This window comes from Carcharodon carcharias, chromosome 6 (genome assembly GCF_017639515.1).
Source record: "Carcharodon carcharias isolate sCarCar2 chromosome 6, sCarCar2.pri, whole genome shotgun sequence".
NCBI classification, from domain to species: Eukaryota; Metazoa; Chordata; class Chondrichthyes; order Lamniformes; family Lamnidae; genus Carcharodon; species Carcharodon carcharias.
In genome coordinates this window covers 84308918-84330507 of record NC_054472.1, presented here as the reverse complement: position 1 = coordinate 84330507, position 21590 = coordinate 84308918, and the positions used below count along the sequence as shown (strand labels likewise).

Sequence of the window (21590 nt, the reverse complement as noted above, 5' to 3'; positions counted from 1 at the left end):
CAGTTTTAAAAATTGAAGCGATCTCCCTGAGGCCGCATTTTGCCTCAGGGAGATCTGTGAGCTCTTCCGCACATGCGCAAAAGAGCACAGAGACCTGCTTAGGGAAACCCTCCCCCCTGCCTGCACAGCACTTCAGGGTGGACGTCACGCTGGGCGGGCCTCAATCGGGAAACCGCCCCGACAAACAGAAAATTCTGCCCCAGCTCTGATAAACAGCATTCAATTAGCCCCGCTACCCTGTTCTTTCCCCATTGTCCTTATAATCTTTTCTTTCAAATATCTATCCAATTCCTTTTGGAAAGTTGCTTTTAAATCTATTTCCACCACCCTTTCAAGCAGCAGATTCCAGATCCCCGGTGCATAAATAAAAATGTCATTTTCCCTCCAGCCTTTATGCCAATAACCTTAAATATGTCTCTCTTGTCAGTGGCAACAGTTTACCCTTATTTACTCTATCAAAACCCTTCTAGTTTAGAAAGCCTCAATTGAATTTACTCCAAGCTCCACAAAGTCAGAGATCTACAGAGGTCTTACAAAATTTACCACTGCAGTTCTGAGGACACAAGGTTGGAACATGGTACTGCCAAGTTCTACCCAGAGTTATTGGTAGTACAATGTTAGGAAAAGCATGTTTGTTGTTCCTACAGATTGCCCTCTGCATGTGGACCCAAGGAGAGACAAGTAGAAGGAGCTCTAATTTTGATTAGCAGGTTTCATCATGAAGTATTGCTCCCAAATGAAACAAATAAATGCCAATGAAGATCTTTTATCCAATTTGTATTAAAGCCTCGAATCCTGTGCACTTCAATTAAATAATACTTTCAATGGAAGAAACAAAGCATAGCAGATAAAACACTGCATTGTGACACTCTGAAACCAGTTAACTCATGCAGGTCATTAGTTTTTAATGTTAAGAAGAAGTGCTCTGAGGGACACTGGAGGTTATGTGGGGCCCACAGAATCTTACTGCTTTCTCCCAGTATTTAACCAGTAGTTCTCTAAGCCTGTATGATTCTCTGTCAGGACGGGAGTAAAAAACACTTTTGTGATAGTCTGGATCCCAAAGTTCCTCTGCAATAAAGAAAAGGCTTCAACATTCTTGTACTGAACCATCACCTTCCATAAAATGAGAATGCTTTTCAATTAACAAGTATACAATGCAAGACATTACACTCGGGCATAAAATATCTCCACTGGGAAATGGTCTGTGGTGTTTGATTTGCATTTTTTAAAACTCAGGAGCTTACCTTGCCTTTCACTCCAGAGCTCTAATACTATACAGGAAGCAAATCTTCAGATGACAGAAGATTTTAGAGAAAGCTAAATGTGATCTGAAGCAACATTTGATCTAACTGACGGATATGCAAGACAACCATTTGACTGTTCAGCACATGATTTCCTTAAAGCTTGGGATCCCAAATGTCTGTCCCTAGGAAGATGACAGAAATTGCAGGTAGATTTTGAATAAATGGAAGAATAATCATTTTTAAAGGAATTACTTCTAGGCAATTCACAATGTTGTAAATAACACACTTTAAAAACCATTCACACACTTGCATGGTGTATTACAAATTTATTTTGATATAGTAAGTTGTTTAAAGGACTATAAATGGTGTGATCAGCAAGATGGCTCAATCTATGTTCTCCGCTATTTCTGCATACTAGATGCTGATGTGCATTAGGGTAGAGAATTATTTAAGCAGCTGTAAAACTAATTATGTGTGTAGCCCAGCCATGTCACTCAACAGAATTTGCACCTAAACCATTCATGCACTTCATAATAAACTCAAGTACTCACTGGAGAGCCCAGCGGGGATCTAATAGCAAAATATTAATTGCAATTGGGTTATTATGGCACTTTATGTAAAGATGCATCCAAAGTTTACACTAAATCAGAATGTTCAAGCATAACAGAAAGGTGTCACCTTGATGATGCTCATGTTTCTACAAACCCTACATGGACAAACTTTTGCAGAATAGTGCATAAATAATACTGGTAGATCTTCCATGAAATTGCTCATTGAGAGTTGCAGGATACATGTAACATACAAGGGCTATTGATTAACTGTGATTAAGTTACATTGAGTTTTTATTATGGAATATTGAGTGTTTTTTCAGGCTCCACTTCCATGATTTTGCACAATATGTTGTTTTCATACTGGCGAGTAACATTTTGCTTTTTTTAAAAAAACTTTGTGGGATGTCCAAGGGGGTTCAAGGCCAGAATCAATTTGGCTAGAGCTAAGGAACAAAAATGGTGCAATTACATTGCTTGGTGCAGACTATAGACTGCCAGCTAGTGAGAAGGATGTACAAGAACAAATCTGCAGAGAACTTGAAGAGAAATACAAGCATTAGAGAGTAGTTATAATGGGTGACTTTAATTACCCGAATGTAGACTGGGACAGTGGTAGTGTAAAGGGCGGAGAGGGACAATAGTTCCTAGACTGTGTTCAGGAATTTTTTTTTTTTTTACAGCAGTTTGTGTCCAATCCAACAAGAAAAGACGCATTGTTGGACCTGGTTCTTGGAAATGAGATGAGCCAAGTAGATCAAGGATTTAGGAGACAATGATCATTGTACTATACGTTTTAGGATGATGATAGAAGAGGGCGATAGGCAATCAAGAGTAAGAATAATTAACTGGACAAGAGCCAACTTTGATGGGGCAAGAAGGGAGCTGGGTCAAAATAGACTGGAATGAAAGATTGGCGTGAAAAACTGCAGCTGAACAACGGGCTATCTTCAAAAAAAGACTTTGTTCGGGCACGGTCAAGGTATATTCCATCGAAAAGGAAAGGTAGGGCAAACAAATCCAGAGTTCCCTGGATGAAAAAGGAGATAGAAATTATGATAAAGAAGAAAAAGTACACTTATGACAGGTGTCAGGTAGAAAATACAATTGAGAACCACGAGGAATACAGAAGATTCAGAGGGGAGGTGAAAAGGAATATTAGAGAATCAAAGAGGGATTATGAGAAAAGACTGGCAGCCAGCATAAAGGGGAATCCCAAAGTCTACTATAGGCATATAAATAGTAAAACCGTGATAAAAGGGGAGTAGGGACAATTAGGGACCTAAAAGGAAACTTACACATGGACGAAGGGGCCATGGCTGAGGTATTAAATGAATACTTTGCATTCATCTTTACCAAGGAGGTAGATGCTATCCAGACCATGGTGACAGGTGAAGAAACTCTGTCACTAGAAGGGTTCAAAATTGATAAGGAGGAAATGTTGAATAGACCTTCACTACTTAAAGTTGACAAGGCATTGGGATTGGACGAGGTGCATCCAAGGATATTGAAGAAAGTAAGAGTAGAAATTGCAGGGGCACTGGCCATACTTTTTCAGTATTCACTAGACATTGGGGAGGTGCCAGAGGACTGGAAAATGCCAAACATTGTGCCCTTGTTCAAAAAAAGGTTGTAAGGATAAGCCCAGCAATTACACACCAGTCAGTTTAACTTCAGCGGTAGGCAAGATTCCGGAAACAATTATTCGGGATAGAATTAATAATCACATGGAAAAAGATGGGTTGCGAAGGAAGAGTGAGCACGGATTTCTAAAAGGGAAATTGTGTTTAACTAACTTGCTGGGGTTTTTTTTGAAGAGGTAACCAAAAAGGTCGATGAAGGGAATGCTGTTGATGTGGTACATGGACTTGCAAAAGGCATTTGATACAATGCCACACAACTGACTTGTGAGATAAGTTATTGCTCATGGAATAAAAGGAACAGTAGCAACGTGGATACAAAATTGCTGAAAAATAAGAAGCAGAGAGTAATGGTCAATGGATACTTTTTGGACTGGAGAAAGGTTTGTAGTGGAGTTCCCCAGGGATCAGTATTGGGACCCTTGCTTTTCCTCATACATATTAATGATCTAGATCTTGGTGTGCAGGGGACAAGTTCAACGTTTGTGGATGATATGAAGCTTGCGAGTGTTGTAAACTGCGAGAAGAACCGTGTACAACTTCAAAAGGACATAGACAAGTTGGTGGAGTGGGCAGATAGGTGGCAGAGAAGTTCATTGCAGAGAAGTGTGAGGTGATGCATTTTGATAGGAAGAACATGGACAGACAATATAAAATAAGGGGTGAAATTTTGAAAGGGGTGCAGGAGCAGAAATATCTGGATGTATAAGTGCATAGATCACTGAAGGTGACAGGACAGGTGGAGACAACAGTTGATAAAGCATATAGTACTCTGGGCTTTATTAACAGGGGCATAGAGTACAAGAGCAAGGAAGTTATGCTGAATTTATATAAGACACTCATTAGGCCTCAGCTGGAGTATTGTGTACAGTTCTGCGTGCCATATTATAGGAAGGATGTGAACACATTGGAAAGAATGCAGAAGAGGTTTACAAGAATGGTTCCAGGGATGAGAAGCTTCAGTCATGAAGACAGACTGGAGAGGCTGGGACTATTCTCCTTGGAGAGAAGGTGGCTAACAGGAGATTTAATAGAGATGTTCAAAATCACGAGGGGGCTGGACAGAGTAGAGAGAGAGAAATTGTTCTTGCTTGTAAATGGATCAAGAACGAGAGGGCACAGATTTAAAGTGATTTACAAAAGAAGCAAATGTGACATGAGAAAAAAATCTTTTTCTCACAGTGAGTGGTTCGGGCCTAGAATGCACTGCCTGGAAGTGTGGTGGAGGCAGGTTCAATCGAAGCATTCAAGAGGGCATCAGATGATTATTTGAATAGAAACAATGTGCAGGAGTAGACGGAAAAGGCACAGCAATGGCACTAAGTCAATGCTCATTTGGAGAGCCGGTGCAGACACAATCGGCTGAATTCTGTGTCATTAAAATTCTATGATCACTGGCAACACCAGCATTTGTTTCCCATCCCTAATTGCCCTTGAGCTAAGTGGCATGCTAAACCATTTCAGAGGGCAGTTAGGAGTCAACCACATTACTGTGGATCTGGAGTCACATGAAATCCAGACCGGAAGAGAGTTAGAGATTTCTTTCCCGAAAAGGAAATTAGTGAACCAGTTGGGTTTTAATGACAATTGATGATAGTTTCATGGTCACCATTACTGAGACTAGATTTATATCCCAGATTTATTAATTGAATTTAAATTCCACTAGCTGGTGTGGTGGGATTTGAACCTGTGTCACCAGGGCATTGCCTAGGCCGCTGGATTACTAGTCTTGTGACATTATCTCGCCCACATATATGTCAGGTACAAAGAATAGTTAAAAAATAAATTAATGTAGAATAAGTGGCAGATCCATTAGAATCTAGATTTAATTGAAAACACGTGATTATATTTTGAAGGTTTTTATGTAAAACTGCAGAGGTTTATGAAGGAAGGGAATGGGAATTAAAACAATGTTGATATAATTCACACTATTCAAAGCCATGGAATCAGCTTTCATATGTACCCAGCTTCTAATCTATTACTTCCCCCAATCACTTTGTGGTTTCTGTGCTGTCAGATTGCTTGCCTGATATCCAGTCTTTGATGAACTGCAACTTCCATCAGGTAAACATTAGGATGCTTGAAGCCACTATTTTCATTCTCCGACGCAAACTCCACTATCGCCGGTCACTTTCCCAGGCTGAACCAGACTGCTTGAAGCCTTGGGGCAGCATTTTCCGGTCAGCGAGCGGGGGTGGGGCCTGCTCACCGGTGCATAAAATGATGTGGGGATACGTTGGGCGCGAGTCCCGACGCAACCCACGGCATTTAGGTTTCCAGTTCAGCGGACATGCAGCTGAGTTGGCTGCATGCCCGTCAAACTGTCAAAGGCCTATTACAGCCATTAAATAACTAATTAATGAACTTAATGGGCCTGCCTGTCCAACCTTAAGACGGGATGAGGTTTCATGCAAGATTTAAAATTTCACAATTTTTTAAATAAAAGTTATGGACATGTACCATCTCATGTGACAGTTTCACATGGGGGGGGGGAGGTGGCGGCATATCCTTAAATTTTTTCCCGTCTTTAGTTAGGTTTTTAAAAGTAACACTGATCTCCCTGAGGTGGCACTTTGCCTCAGGGAGATCTGTGTGCTTTTTCGTGCACATCCGCGTAAGAGCGCAATCCCAGCTCAGGGACTGCAGGGAGCACACAGCACTTCCGGGCGGACATCACGCTGGGCGGGTCTTAGTTGGCCCACCCACGTAAAATGGCAGCATGCTCCTGACCGGGGATGCCGATCAGGAACCCGCCTGCTTGCGACCGCTCCCACAAATCCCCTTCGACGGTTGGGGTGGGGGGCGGGGGGGGCGTGGGATTGCTGCCCTTGGTGTCCTGGAAACCAACCCCAATGCCAGCATCACACATTTGATGACCTCAACTGATTTTTAGTAGGAAAAGAAACAAAGGTTGTTCAATTTGGACTTTTTTTTTTTAAAAAGGGATGCCGGGTCTTCTATTTAGCACAGCTGTAATAACCTGTATCCCTATGCTGCAACAAATTCCAGCCGTCATTCCAAGTTTGGTATGGAGCAAGTACAGTAGTGAATTTACAAAGTTACAACATTGATAGTTCCCTGATGACACAGGGTCATCAATCAGAGACGGACATAGGACCATACCAAGGCATTGTTTACTAAAATCAAGGTTGTAATTGATCTCATGTGTATAATCTGACTTTTATTTTATATTCCACCATCCTTGTGGCAGGTAAATAATTCAAGCCATAATAATAAACACTTTTAAATTTAAAGGGGGTTAAATAAGACTTTGATGGTGAGGCCACCAGTAGTGTAATTGGGTTGTCATTTAGCTTAATTAAACTTCTTGTTTTCATTCTTTTCTCTGCATTTCCTTACATATTGGGACCCTATTATTTCTCAATGATTTTCCTCCTATATTTCATAGTAAAATTAAAACATGAAAACCTTAATTTTCATATTAGGGATAAAAACAAGCTTTTAAAATCCTTCTTGTGGGTTGCAAGATGAGATTTTGGGGTTGCAATCTCTGAGGCAGCAATGGCTTGGACTGAATGCTAACAGCTATGTGGCCCCTTTAAATCCTTCCATTTTTTCCCCCAATTGACGTACAGGGCCTAATGGACAACTTTGAGAACTGACTGCTACTGCAAAAGAGCCTGTGAAAAGGTAGGTGCTTGTTGTGTCTTAAATAAAAACCCTGCAATTTAAACAATTACCTCATCCACTGCTCAGGTGCTAAACAACCACCACCACCCAGGAGCCAAAAGTGCACCCCAACCTAAACCCTCCCCTGTTCAGGAGCCACCCCCACTTTTCTTGGCAGCTAAAAATTTACCCTGGGTCATGAAGTCTGAGGCATTAAAATGGGGTTACACCAAGAGAAAGTTTGGGAAGTACTGCTTATAGATACTGTGTACCATAAATAAAAGTCTGTTTTAATTTTCAAGCACTACCATCTGAGGGGTTGTGGAGTATAAATTTCAAACAAAAAGCTGATGGTACCTATTCCACAAAAGTAATGGCAAGGAAACATGATTCTTGCAGTGCTCATGTATCTGAATATTCATTCTAATTAAACCTGAGGGAGGAAACAATATTCTTCGACTGACTTGTCATTAGTAAATGTCAGTTGCCATGAAAAAATTCTGATTAACAAGCAGCAGGCAGAACTAATGTGTAGGAGAGTTTGATTTCTTCACCTATGACCAGTCTAATGGCCTACATTCAACATTGGGTGCCTAATGTACTATTTGCAGACATATTTTCTGATCTGTAAAGGCTCTTGATACAAAGAAAAAGTGAATCAGGTTGGGAAAGAAAAAGAATTTTTTTTGTGGTCTCACACGTGTTTATAAAACCATTATGTACGTAACTGATCCAATAAACATCAAGTATTTTTCTCTCTAGACTCAAGGGAAAATGGGATGGAAACTGTATAAAGCTTATGACAATTTGAGTTGGCATCTAATTCCTTAGTATTGATTACAATAATGTAATGTTCCAGAAGGTTACCTCAATGACCTTATTTTAAACTCATACTGAGCTTGCAGAAGTGTGTCTGGTTATGCTGACTAACTTGAAAAAATACAAAAGCTTTTGCTTCTTTGCTGAACACATGCCTGCACAGAACAGTAAAGCATTTTCTTCTAACAAAAGTCCATCAGCATCCTGTTCTATGTGGGAAGTCATTTCCACTTAAGGCAGTTTTGAAACTTGAGCTCTAGAAACTGGAGACACTTCCTGCGCACATGGTTAACCGGGGATCGATGCAAGTTGGACAGGTTGTACCTGAACAAAGCTGGGACTAATGTTCTTGCTGAGAGGTCAACTAGTACTGTAGGTGAAAGTTTAAACTATTTTGGTAAGGGAAGGCGAACGAGACAATAGCGGAAATGAGAGGAAAGTTATATAAAGAGTAGTAAAATTAGAAAACATCCCACAAATCGCAGGGACCTGACTGACAAAAATAGCAAAAGTGGTGAAGGAAGTTTAAACTGTACATACAATGTCCATAATGCAACTAATATGGTTATCAGCTGCAGGCACAAAGGGCTGCATAGAATTTTGACGTAGTTGCATTAACAGAGGCATGGTTCAATTAACCAGCACAGAAAAAGGACCAAATGTTAGGAGCAAGATTCAGTTAATAAATAGGAATATTATGGAAAGTAAAGCAGAGAAATGAGAAAGTTAACACAGGAGGCATAAGGTGGTTATGAGAAAAGACTAGCAAGCAATATTAAACAAATTCTAAAACGTTTCATAAACATATATGACTAAAATTTCACTTGTACCCGTTTTTGGGCATCAGACAATTGACTTGTGATGTGCCTACTCCTGTTGAGGAAGACAGCACCCAAATTTTGTGCTGCCTCCTCATTGGAATGATTTCAGCATGCGGCCCAGTGCGACAAGGGGCTCAACAGTGTGGGAGGCTAACACATGTCCCAGCTAGCCTCCAGTTCGTAAAGGCAGTCTGTCCCTCTTAAAGGTAAGCTGCATAAGGACATTACTGCTGACTGTCACCTCTGCAATTGGAGAGAAGGCAAATGGAGCACCAGGGCAGAGAGAGGGCTCTGTGGTTTATGGCTGCAGTGCTTGAAGCCTGTGTCATGGAGGTGACAGGAGGAGGCCCATGTTTCTGCTAGGAGGCCCTCAAGGAACAACCTCAGAAGGGAACAGGAACAGCTGGCCAGGGAGGTAAATTCCTGCAGCCTGATCCCAAAGACCTGTCAGCAATGCTGGAATAAGTTTAATGACCTCACGCGGGTTTAGGCATCTTCAAAGGACATCTCATACCCAGGGCCTAGGAGAGGGGGGTACAGAAGGGGGTACAAACAGTGCCAAACACCAGGGCTCGGGTTCCGTCCTCTAAACAGAGATTCTCGTTGTCCCCCATCCTGAGCAGCTCGAGGCAGAGCCACAGACCTGAAAGACAGACTTTAAAAAAAGGTAATTGGAACCTTCAGGCCGAGTCAAGGTTTTTGTTTTAAGCCAGTCTGTCAATGTCAATTTCAGAGTTGCTGCGCTGCTGCTTCTGACCTTCGGGCAGCTTTGTGGCTCCGATTCTTCATTGAAGAGCCTGCCAGAAAACCATGGAACTAGCCAAAGGTCAGAAGGAGCAGCGTAATAACAGAGGACTTGGTTGAAAAATGGAAAGTAAAATCTCTATTTTAGAGCCAAGTGGATGCCATGGGTGGGGGGAGGGGGGAGAAGAGGAAGAAGAGATTGAGGGCTGTTGGAGAGGTGGGTGACGTGGTGTGGGGTCTGGGGGTGTCACTTTTTTTGCTGTTGGGAGTTGATTTATTAATTCCATTTTTCCCTTTTAGGCTGTAAACTCACAGTGCGCAACACAATTAGTATGATAGTTTCTGGGGGGGAAGGAGAAAGAATCCAGTTCTTGAGTTAAGGCCATACTGAATTTATTTACTTTATATCATTCTCCTTTGTCTGGCAAATCCTGGGGAGTGTCATTAGTGTAAATAGGGCAGATGCCATTTATGGTTTATTGCGGACTGACGCCAACGAAGTCAGAATGGTAAGATTGTATTAGCTACAGAGTTGAATTTTGTAAATGTAGTGATTTCTTTGTGGTCACTTTCCTAACATCAGTTGAGTGCTCTGTGATTAATTATCCTTAGAGAATCAGCATTGGGGCCCCAATTTCATTATTGTTAGTCATTCTGTCTACTGCATGCAGACATAAAGAAAGAAAGACAAAATCTACATTTGTACAGCACCTTTCACAATGTTTCAAATCAGCTTACAGCCAATTAAATACTTTTGAGTTGTAGTCACTGGTATAATCTAGGCAGTGTTATCAAATGGCGGAGCAGGCTCGAACGGCCAAACGACTTACTCCTTTTCCTAACACACAAGTTATTCTGGATGGGTGAAATGAGTTGGGTTAGATGGCCTTTGTCATCGATAATTATCTTGCAAAAAGAGGGTGGAATCATGGCTGGGGTTCTGTTTAATTTGTTGCTAATGAAAGTTTACTGGGAGTGGGCTTTGTGGGGTGAAATCAGCAGAACAGGAGTGCGTAATGGGTTCATCTCCAACAAGAGAGAATCTAACCATCGTCCCTTGACATTCAATGACATTACCATCGCTGATTCACTCACTATCAACATCCTGGGGTTACCATTGACCAGAAACTGAACTGGGCCACCCAAATAAATACTGTGGCTAGAAGAGTAGGTCAGAGGCTGGGAACTCATTGGAGAATAACTCACCACCTGACTCCCCAAAGCTTGTCTACATCTACAGGGCACAACTCCCCATTTGCCTGGATGAGTGCAACTCCAACAACACTCGAGAAGCTTGACACCGTCCAGAACAAAGCAGCCTGCTTGATTGGTAACCCATCCACAAACAGTCCCCACCTCCACAACCAACGCACAATGGCAGCAGTGTGTACTATCTACAGGACTCACTGCAGGAACTCACCAATGCTCCTTAGACAGCACCTTCCAAACCCACGACTCCTACCATCTAAAGGGACAAGAGCAGCAGACACATGGGAACACCACCACCTGGACATTCCCCTCTGAGCCACTTACCATCCTGAGTTGGAAATACATCGCTGTTCCTTCACTGTCATTGGGTCAAAATACTGAAACTCCATCCCTAACAGCACTATGGTTGTATCAACACCATATGGACTGCAGCGGTTGAGGAAGGCAGCTCACCATCACCTTCTCAAGGGAAATTAGGAATGGGCAATGAATGCTGGCCTAAGCAGCACTGCCCAAATCCAAAGAATTAATTTTAAAAAGTGAATCAGTAACCAACCTGTTTTATCCTGCACATGATTTTCAAGGGTTTTTTCCATTGATTTCAATCTTGTCCTTTTGTCTATTTACCTATTATCCCACTCTATCTTGGTGCTTTTGAGATTTTTGAGGTATTGAAATATCACAATAAAGTTGTGTTGCACAGCAAATATTGAAAACATATTGTAGTGAGAAGCAGCAATTAGCAGAGTCTTCAGGCTTGCTGATCAAGGAAACAGATACAAATGTGAACCAGTCTTTATCTTCTGGCCTCTTAAAAGTTGTGGCACACAGAGATACCCAAGGACTCCAGTGCTTCTCACTGATAGTGAAGACCTCTTGTTCAATCATTCCACTTTATCGTTCAGGAGTCATTTGATCTTTCTACCCTGTGAGATTACTGATAAAATAGAATCCAATTACACCCTTGGTATGAAATAATTACGTTGAATTATATCATGTACCTAGGCAGGAGAAAGTCTTCTAATTCTTCCATAGAATGGACAAGATCTTGTACAGTTTATCTGGATTGCAAGGATTGAATCTTCCCCCCAAATATGAATTTACTGTCACCCTGTTCATACAGTGCAATATGCAGAACATGCTAACGAGGACTGAGGTAGTTAGCAAAGTCAGACGTTATCATTTGCAGTGTTATAAATAACCAATAGGATATTTTCTTGTCAAATTAATAATATTGCTTGATGCTGACAAAGTAAAATTTGCAGTCTCTAATTTGTTTAATAGTTGTGGTGGGATCACTTAAAAGACACACACAAGCTAACACTACATGATATTGTTACTGCTCTTAATATTAATGACCCTTGCTGCATATATATCGGACGTTACTTGTACCAAATGCCAACAATGGGTGTCTTCACTTTACCATCTGTGATTGGTGAATCTTGAAAAGGGAAAAAGTTTAAGTGGAGGGACGGTGTAGGGAATGAGGGGCCCAGAAACAGGAGAAGCACCAGGGCCCATGGTTTCTCTCCCTGGCCCTGTTCATACCCATCGCACCACCAGCTTTTTATGCTGCTTAATGCACCTCCAGCATTCAGGACTCATGCCTAACATTCGGATACTCCAGCTCACTCTTACACATCTTCCAGTGCTGCCATCTTCACACCCACTTCTCACAGCCTCAACTTTATTCCAGCTATTCAGCAATGACAGACACATCAACTAAACAGACTGCAAGAATAATCACTTACATTAAATCCTCACAGGGCAAGATTTCCCACGATAGAAAGGAGCAAAACTGAACAGGTGGGGGACAGGTACACCCTCATCCCGAGCTCAGAGGGATGGTGCTGCACACGATGGATTGGCTGCGGGAGACCCCACAGCATCTGACATTGCTGAGACAGTTATGTTCCTGCACTATGGCCCTTCTCACCCTTATCCTGCATGAAGTGCAAGCTGCAGATGATGTGACCTTGGCTGCAGCCTACCCAGCTACAACAGTCACAGAAAACGAGAAAGAGCAACATCACACCACAAATCAAGAAATACCATCACTTGATCTGACACTCACAGCTATCAGCTCAATATGTGAACTCTGCAGGCAGTATAGAGTCAGGATCACTACATGGTGAGTCAACAGGCACAAGTAGGCTCCAGCCAGGACAGAGGGAAAGGATAGTTCATGTGCCAGCTCCCTGGAGGGCAAGGTCACTGACAAATTCTGTCACAGGAGACTCAGTTGAGGACTTTGATGGAACAGCCTACAGGAGAACATTGATGGTAATGCACACCAAGGGGACTGATGCATTGACAGACCTGCCAAAGAGTCCCTTGTCACCATCAAGGAGCATGGAGGAGTATGGCTCCAACAAAGCCCGAGGCATCGCGCAGAGCTTGGAGCCCATCAAAGATGTAAGTAGTGGCTAGCTCTATGACAGCACTAGTGGACCCAGCCATGATGCAGCATCCAGTGGCCTCTGTCTCAACTTCCACTGCAGCACAGGCGGAAGCCACTCAATGTCTCAGTGCTGCAGTGGAAGCTCAGATGTAGGTGATGAGATCCATGCTTGTTGCTAAGCAGGTTTAGACAGCTGCCACCCTAGCTGCAGGTCTCAGTTCTCAAAGGGAATGCAGCCATGAATAGGAGCCCAGCAATCTGCCTTCCAACAGATTGCTAAGATAGACTGTCCCATGGGAGTGGCTGTGGCTCCATGGAGTACAAACCTGCTGCCCTCTCGCAGGTCAACAAAATTCATCCTCCCATTGCCACTTTGTCAGTGCCCTTGGTGTTGCCTCTTAGCCAGCCCTGACTGCTGCCGCCCATGCCATGGTGGTGCAGTTAATGGCTGGGACTTCACGGCCCAGAGCGACTCAAGGGTGTCATTTGGTTCATCAAGACCATGCTGACACACTGTAGACAATCCAGTCCATCTTAATCCCCTGCTCTATCCCCATAACCCTACAAGTTTATTTCCTTCAATGGCCCATCCAATTTCCTTAGAAAAGCACAAGAACATCGGAAATAGGAGAAGGAATGGACCATCTGGTCCATCAAGCCTGCTCCGCCATTCAACATGATCATGGCTGATCTTAGACTTCAATTCCATTTTCCTGCCTGCTCCCCATATCCTTTAATTCCTTTAGAGTCTAATTATGTCTATCCCAACCTTAAATATATTCAACAACAGAGCATCCACAACCTTCTAGGGTAGAGATTTCCAAAGATTCACCATCCTTTGAGTGAAGTAATTTCTCCTCATCTCAGTCCTATATGATCGGCCGCTTATCCTGAGATTGTGTCCCTGTGTTTTAGATTCCCTGACCAGTGGAAACAAATCTCTCAGCATTTACCCTATCAAACCCCCTCAGAATTTTGTAGGTTTCAATGAGATCACCTCTCATTCTTCTAAACTTCAGAGAATATAAGCCCAATTTACTTAACTTCTCACCATAAGACAACCCTCTCATCCCAGGGACCAATTTAATGAACCTTTGCTCTACTGTCTCCAATGCAAGTATATTCTTTCTTAAATGTGGAGACCAAAACTGCACACGGTATTCCAGATTTAGTCTCACCAAAACACTGTACAATTGTAGTTAGACTTCTTTATTTCTGTGCTCCAATCCCCTTGCAATAAAGGCCAACATGCCATCTGCCTTCCTAAATGCTTGCTGCACCTGCATAATAACTTTCTCCATTCCTTGTACGAGCATAGCCAAGTCTCCTTGAACCTCAACACTTACAACTTTCACACCTTTTCAAAAATATTCTGCTTTTCTATTCTTCCTTACATTATACTCCATCTGCCATCTTGTTGCCCACTCACTTAACCGGTCTATGTCTCTTTGCAGCCTCTCTGTGTCCTCCCCACAGCTTACCTTCCCACCTAGCTTTGTAACATCAGAAAACTTTGATACACTACTCTCTGAATCTTCATCTAAGTCAGTAATATAGATTGTAAATAGCTGAGGGCCCAGCAGTGATTCTTGCAGCACTCACTCAGTAAAGGGTAGTTGTCCTATGGGGAGCCGAGTATAAGCGATTGTTCTTGCACAGCTCATCAGCAATGAAGGTATCCTGGTTGCTTACTCCCTGCCTCCTCTTCCTCTCAAAGTGGGCATCAGATTCCTGGTGGCAATGGCTGTGCCCTCATGATGGCAATGTTATGTAAGTTACAGCTGGATACACGCTCTGGCAAGTTTTGAAGGGCCCCCTAAGTGAAACAGGTATTGGAGATGTCGCTTGAGAAAGCCAATGGTCTGCTCCATGATGTTCCTGCTGGTTACATGGTTCTCATAACATGCTCTTTTGTCCTCCTGTGCTCCGGTGGCAGGGCATTGCGCAGTCATTGGCCTCGTGAATGGGGGTAGCCATGTCCCCAAGCTGTCATCCTCCACTTATTCTTGAAGAAGCAAAAGACAGCCTCAGAATGAAGGCATCATAGCTGCTGCCAGGGTAGTCAGCATTCACCAACATGATGTACTGTGCACACCAACTGTCCATTAATGGAATAGTGACCCTTGTGGTTTTCGTACCTCTCCACATTGATAAAAGTGGGCCCACAGTCAAGTGTGTAAGGTTGATGGCTCCCTGCACTAGCAGGAAGCCCATTATCCTAGCAAATCACAAGGCTGTTCATCCTTTGCCCTCCTTGAAGAGAACACAGTGTGATTGCCTCACTCGGCATTTGGACCTCCATCATCTCCCAGACACATCAATAGACGGCGTACTGGGAAATGTTGGTTATATTGTTTGCTCCTGCCTGGAAAGATGCGATCATATACAAGTTTAATTCCACGATGACCTTTACGGCAACTGGCAACAGCGTCCTCAACCTTGTGAGAGGCTCCAGGTCATGTTGAAGAAGGTGGCACGGTTCTGTGACCATCTCCTTGATTAACCCGAGTTGACAAAGACATTGCTCCAGGCTCAGATGGATGTATGAAAAGTACTCTCAGAAAATGTGTTATGGATAGGGCCGCCTCCTCCTTCCTTGTTGCACAGCTTCCCCTGTCTACATTCTCTCCTGCATTTGCGGGTCATATTCCCCAGAGACACTGCAAACACAGCCTCCATACCTCCTGCAGACATATCCTCTTCCATCCTGATTAAACACACAAGCTCACCAACAATACAAGCCACAGTACTTCTACACACATTGCCAGAGCAAAATAACATATTGGGGGCGGTATTCCTCATACAGATAAAAGCAAGTTCAGCTGTGAGAGATTGTTTGGCAAGTCCTATGCAAAACAAAGTTTTAACAACTTGTATCAAATCAGATGGAACATTACAATCTGACTGCTCTCGATACTTCTGACACACACTACCACCCTTCCCAGTATGGAGCCCTATGCAGGCCATGGCCAGAAGTGCATCCATGCCATTTTAAAGCATTGGGGATTCTATATTGTTGCACCAGCAGCGCTCCAGAGCCCAATATTATAACCATAAAGTATAAGCAGTTAACTAGGAAAAATGGTTGGGGCCTACTGAGGACTCAAAGGGAAATCCTTATGTACAGGTAGAGGTCATGACTAAAAAGTATCAAATGAGTACTTTTGCATCTGTCTTCACACAAGATGTGGTTGATGTGAAGGTTACACTGAAAGAGGAGAGGGAAGTTATGAACCAAGATAGTGATGAAGGAGACATTACTAAAAATTGGTAAGTCATCAGGTCTAGACGGAATGTATTCTAGGTTGCTGAAAGAAGCAAAGGTTGAAATAACAGAGTCATTGGTCATAATCTTTCAATTGTTACTGGATACAGGAGTAGTGGTGGAGGACTGGAGAATTGCTAACATTTTACCAATACTCAGAAGAGGGACAGAGATAAACTAGGAAACTACAGGCTAGTCAGCCTAACATCAGTGGTAGGGAAGTTCTTGAACATTATCAGGGATATGGGTTAATCAAGGAAAGCCAGCATGAATTTGTTAAAGGCAACTTGACTAACTTAACTGAATTCTTTGATGAGGTAACAGAGGAGGCTGATAAAAGTAGTGCAGTGGATGTTTTATATATTAACTTTCAGAAATCATTAGACAAAGTGCCACTCAAGAGGTTTATTAAAAAGATGGAAGCCCATGGAATTAAGGGCAAGTGGCAGTACATATATTAAATTGGTTTAGTGACAGGAAGCAAAGTGTGGTGGTGGATGGATACTTTTCAGACTGGGAAGATGTTTTCAGTGTGTTCCTCAAGATTCAGTTTGGGTTCATTAATCTTCAGCATTCATAAACAACCTAAGCTTGGAAACAAGAAGATGCATTATGGAGTTTGCAGACGATGTGAGACTTAAAGTAGTAGATAGTGATGAGGATAGTTGTAGGTTTCGGGATGACAGGCCAGACGATGAAATGGACAGAAGCATGACAGATGGAGTTTAATGCAGAGGAGCGTGAAGTGCTACACCTTGTAAGGACTTATATGAAAAATCAGTACACCATAAATGGCACAATTTTGAAAAATAAGAAGAGAGACCTTCGTGTGCATATATACAATTCCATAATGGTACTAAATGGCCTCCTTTTGTGTGGAACCATTCTATGATAGAGTAAGTTGATAAGGTAGTTAAAAAAAAAAACATATGGGTTACTTGGATTTATAAATGGAGGAGTAGAACATAAAAACAGAGATCAAGATAAAGTATTATGGACAATTCTGGGCACTGCACTTTTGGAAAGATGCAAAGGCCTTTAAAGTTTACAGAGATGGTTTACCAGCACATTACCAGGGATGAATGGCTTCAATTATGAGGAGAGGTTGGAAAATTTATGAGCGCCCTCTTTGGAACCGAGATTAAAGGGGTGATCCAATAGAGGTTTCCAAGGTGATGAGTAGTTCTGATAGAGGACATAGAGAAAAAAAAATTCCCTATGGTGAGTGGACCCATACTAGAGGTCACAGATTAAAAACCATTGGCAAAAGACCGAGAGGGGAGATAAGAATTTCTTTCACTCAGATGTTCAGATCTGGAATGCTCAATCTGAAAATGCAATGGTAGCTGATTCCATAAATCATTTTAAAAGGAAGCTGGACAGGCGCTCAAGGATGAGGAACTTACAGGGTTATGGATTAAAAAGTAGGGTTATGGATTAAAAAGTTGGGTTGTGGACTTAGCATGATTGTTCTTTCAAAAAGCCAAATGCCTCCTTCAGTGCTGTAAGTTTCTATGATTTTATGATAAATTCATTCAGCCACCTTGGGAAATTAAATGAGCAATAGCATACCTCTACTAACTATCATGAATCCCCACATCCACTTAGGTTCATAACTAGAAGACCCCAAAATTTGGTCTTACATATACAGGTGCAAGAATGGAGAAACGGGCAATTCAAATAAAGATTTTTGGGTTGTCTGATTCATTTGTCAGACAGGAGGATATTAGGCGTTAGCAGCTGTACATGAATCAAGAGTACTTCAAAAGTTTTGCCTGACTTTTCTGACAATTCAAAGTTCCTTGTTGAAATGCTGCAGTTGGCCTCAAAAAGTTATCACTTTTGCTCAGTGGTAGCACTTTCACCTTGGAATCAGCAAATTTTGGTTCCAGTCCTCCTATGGACTTGACCACAACATAGACTGAAGAGGTGCTGCATTGTGACATCTTTTAGATGAGACATTAAACTTAGACATCATCTGACTATTCAAGACCCCAAAGAGAAACTGGGGAGTTTTCCCAGTGTTCTGGCCAATATTTAGCTGCCAACCAACACCACCAAAAACAGGTAAAGTGGCTTGCTGTTTGCAAATTGGCTGCTACTTAACAGTGACTGCACTTTAAAAGTACTTCACTGACTGTGAAGTATTTGTGATATCCTAATAATATGAAAGGCAGTATAAATGCTGAAGCAATAAAATGTATGTGCAGTATCATAAACATTACTGACCATTAGATTTCCTCTTAACAGAGGAATCATACACGTCTTTTTTGTACATGTATTTACAGTTTTGCTATAAACAGTCTTGGTCCAGGTCAGCACAGGCAAATCAAAAAAATAAGAACAAGGGGGACAGATAAAAACCTAAATCAGAACCCCCGATGTCATCCCACCCCATTTAAATATTCGGGAAGGTGGGGGCACAGCAAAATCAGCTGTGGGCCCGCCGACCTGTCAATGGCCAATTGAGGCCGTTGACAGGATCATTTAAACAATTAAAGGACCTGCCTGTCCAACCTTAAGGTTGGCGGGCAGGCCAGGAGCCCTGGTGGCAACTAGAAAAAACATGAAACCTCATCCACAGGCGGGATGAGGTTTCATGCAGGGTTCTAAAAAGTTTAATAAAGTTTTACAGTAATTTATGAACATGCCCCATCTCTTGTGACATTGTCACCTGAGAGGGACATGTTAGGGATTTTTTTTTTCTATTTTTAATCTTTTTAAAAGTGTCAGCGATCTCCCTGGGGCAGCACTTTGCCTCAAGGAGATGTGCCCTCTTTCGTGTGCATGCGCAAAAGAGCGCACTCTCACTTTTGGGGAATCACCCGCCGCCCGCATAGGAAGCGCATAGCGCTTCCCGCCGAATGTCACGCTGGGCGGGCCTTAATTGGCCTACTCACGTAAAATGGCGACGGGACCCGCTTCTCCAATGGGGATCAGCTCCCTGTCCACCTGGCAGGCAGAAAATTCTGCCCCAAACTTCAAATGTCCAGAATTTAAATAAATAAATTTTAGACTTTTAATGCTAAATGAAGTATCGTACATATCTAGTAAAAAAGATGGAATGACTTTCCATTTAATTAACAGAAAGCAGCATACCTTCTGACAATACAATTAAATGATTTTTAAAAATCTGTGTGTTAGCTGCTTTCACAACACAACATTGAAAGATCAGCCAAGCACATTATAGCAGCTACCTGTTACTGCAAGAACAGTATCCTCTTTCAATGAAGCCTGATTGCAAAGGAAATATTCTACTTTTAATACTACTGATCTCTATCCTAGTCTACAAATGCTTGAAATGTTTTCCAATATATACTTTAATAAAACATTTTCGCAATAATCCTGGAATTCTATCATCTTTAAGTCTCTAGTCTTTGCTAAGATGCATGTGTTTAAGTATTAGCTATTGCTCCAAAGATTTGCTGTTAATATAACCGTGCTCAGTTTTACTTACATTCATAAAACACTGCTCATCTCTTACCTGTTCAGCACCCATAGAGGACAATCCTGATGTAGGCACAGAGGTCATTGAGGTCATGCTAATCTGCCCTGACATCTGATTCATGTTGCTCATACCGGCAGTATTGGTTGCCATAGAAACACTGATATTCATATTGTTGCTGTACATGCTGGTGTTTGCTTGTTGTCCAAACTGTGGTGGAGATGGCTGTGAAAACATGCTGTGTTACAAGAGGGAGAGAAAAGTAAAATCAACTATTAGACTAAGTATATTTCTCCCAAACGTTTTATCACATGGGTCTCATCGGTCAGATGTTATGAACCTTACAAAGGGCAGGCATAATTATTTTGTAAGGGGCATTAGTTAAGTTTAAGTCACAATAGTTTTGTTTGCATTTTCAGTGCCACACTTTGGCCACAACTAGAACAAATTACTCCAACACTCTGCTCACTGGCCTTTCATCATCCACAATGCACAAACTCTGCTAACCCAAAGTTCAGTAATCTGTGTCCCACCCCATACTAAAGCACACTTGCTAATCACTCTGGTCCTCACTGAACTATGCCACTCACTGTCCCCGAAAATATCTATGTTCCTTTGTAAAGCTTTGAATACATATTGAATTTGTTTAGCAGCTTTAACATACAAGTTGTTGTTTCCACAATCTGGTACAGAAGCTGCCTGAATAATGAAGATCTTATTGTGATGGAACCTGCGACAAAGCCTGTATTTTTTGAGACAGATGCTAATTGAAAAGGAGGGCCCAAAAAAGAGGGACTGATCCTCCCAGTTGCTAAACAAACTTAGACTGAGACTGAGAATTAGAAACCAAAACTTCTGGTTGAAGCTATAGAAAAGGCGACAGAGTCACCAGAGCTCAGGAGAAGTTGATGAATCCAGTGGTGCAATACAGGCAGGCTAAATAAGAGAGGCTAAATTCAGGAGCTGAGAATAGGCAAATCACAGCTGCTGCAGCTGATTCTATTATTTGAACATAACGTTGGTGGATCTATGCCATCCAGATTGAGTTCAGGAGGTTCGGCAGACATGTGCCATTTTTTTTGGTGAAGACCATATCTGTGTAAATCAGTTGGTTGTGCTTTGCTGTCAGTTGGAAATCAGGTTATAAAGGATTTTGTGACTGAGTTTGATGACCTATATGATGAGGAGACTGCTAAGCCATTTCCCAAGATCTGTTTTAGTTATATCTGCCATTTAATGTGCAATTTATGGCTTAAAGTTGACTGCAATTTGCATGTTAATTCATGTTTAACTAATGTTGATTTTGGGTTTTAGAGTATAGGCGATTAACTAAGATAGTATTTAGTGTTTACTTTGTTTGACACTTGTATAGTAAAAGTTCTTTTGTTTCAAACTGTGGAATCTTGTGGCTTCATTCTTCTAGTAAATAACTGGGGTTTCAGATTTCTTCTACTTAAATTGCTGGTCTTGACTGAGATTGTAACACTGTAGACATGACAACACAGTTTTGCACTTACCTTTCTATCAATTGATTTCTGATGACCCCCTCCCACTGCATAAAGCAAATATAGCCTGTAGTAAAAATTACCCCAAAAAATTGTACCGGCTTTAACAACAGCAAATCGAGAGCGTGTTAGATCAACATTGATGGCTGTTTTCCTTTCTGCAAAACTCAAACAACTCCTTTCTATGTAAGCACATAATCTGGACTATCAGATAATAAGCACATTGCTCTTTTTTTATTTCTTCGAGAGTTAGCAATACTGACAAGGCTGTATTACCTATTGCAAGGTGCCCTAAATGTGGTGCTAAACCTGTTCC

The 21590-nt window shown here is 41.9% G+C and overlaps 1 protein-coding gene across 12 annotated transcripts in view; it reads right to left on the bottom strand.

Moving 5' to 3' along the window:
- The window catches only part of ncoa2 (nuclear receptor coactivator 2), a 309340-nt gene that overhangs the window by 9515 nt on the left and 278235 nt on the right, over window positions 1-21590 (bottom strand). For all 12 annotated transcript variants that reach the window (XM_041189195.1, XM_041189198.1, XM_041189203.1 and 9 more), the window contains one exon: window positions 19809-20007. In XM_041189195.1, the coding sequence (XP_041045129.1) occupies window positions 19809-20007 (199 nt within the window). The remainder of the gene's footprint in view (window positions 1-19808; window positions 20008-21590) is intronic.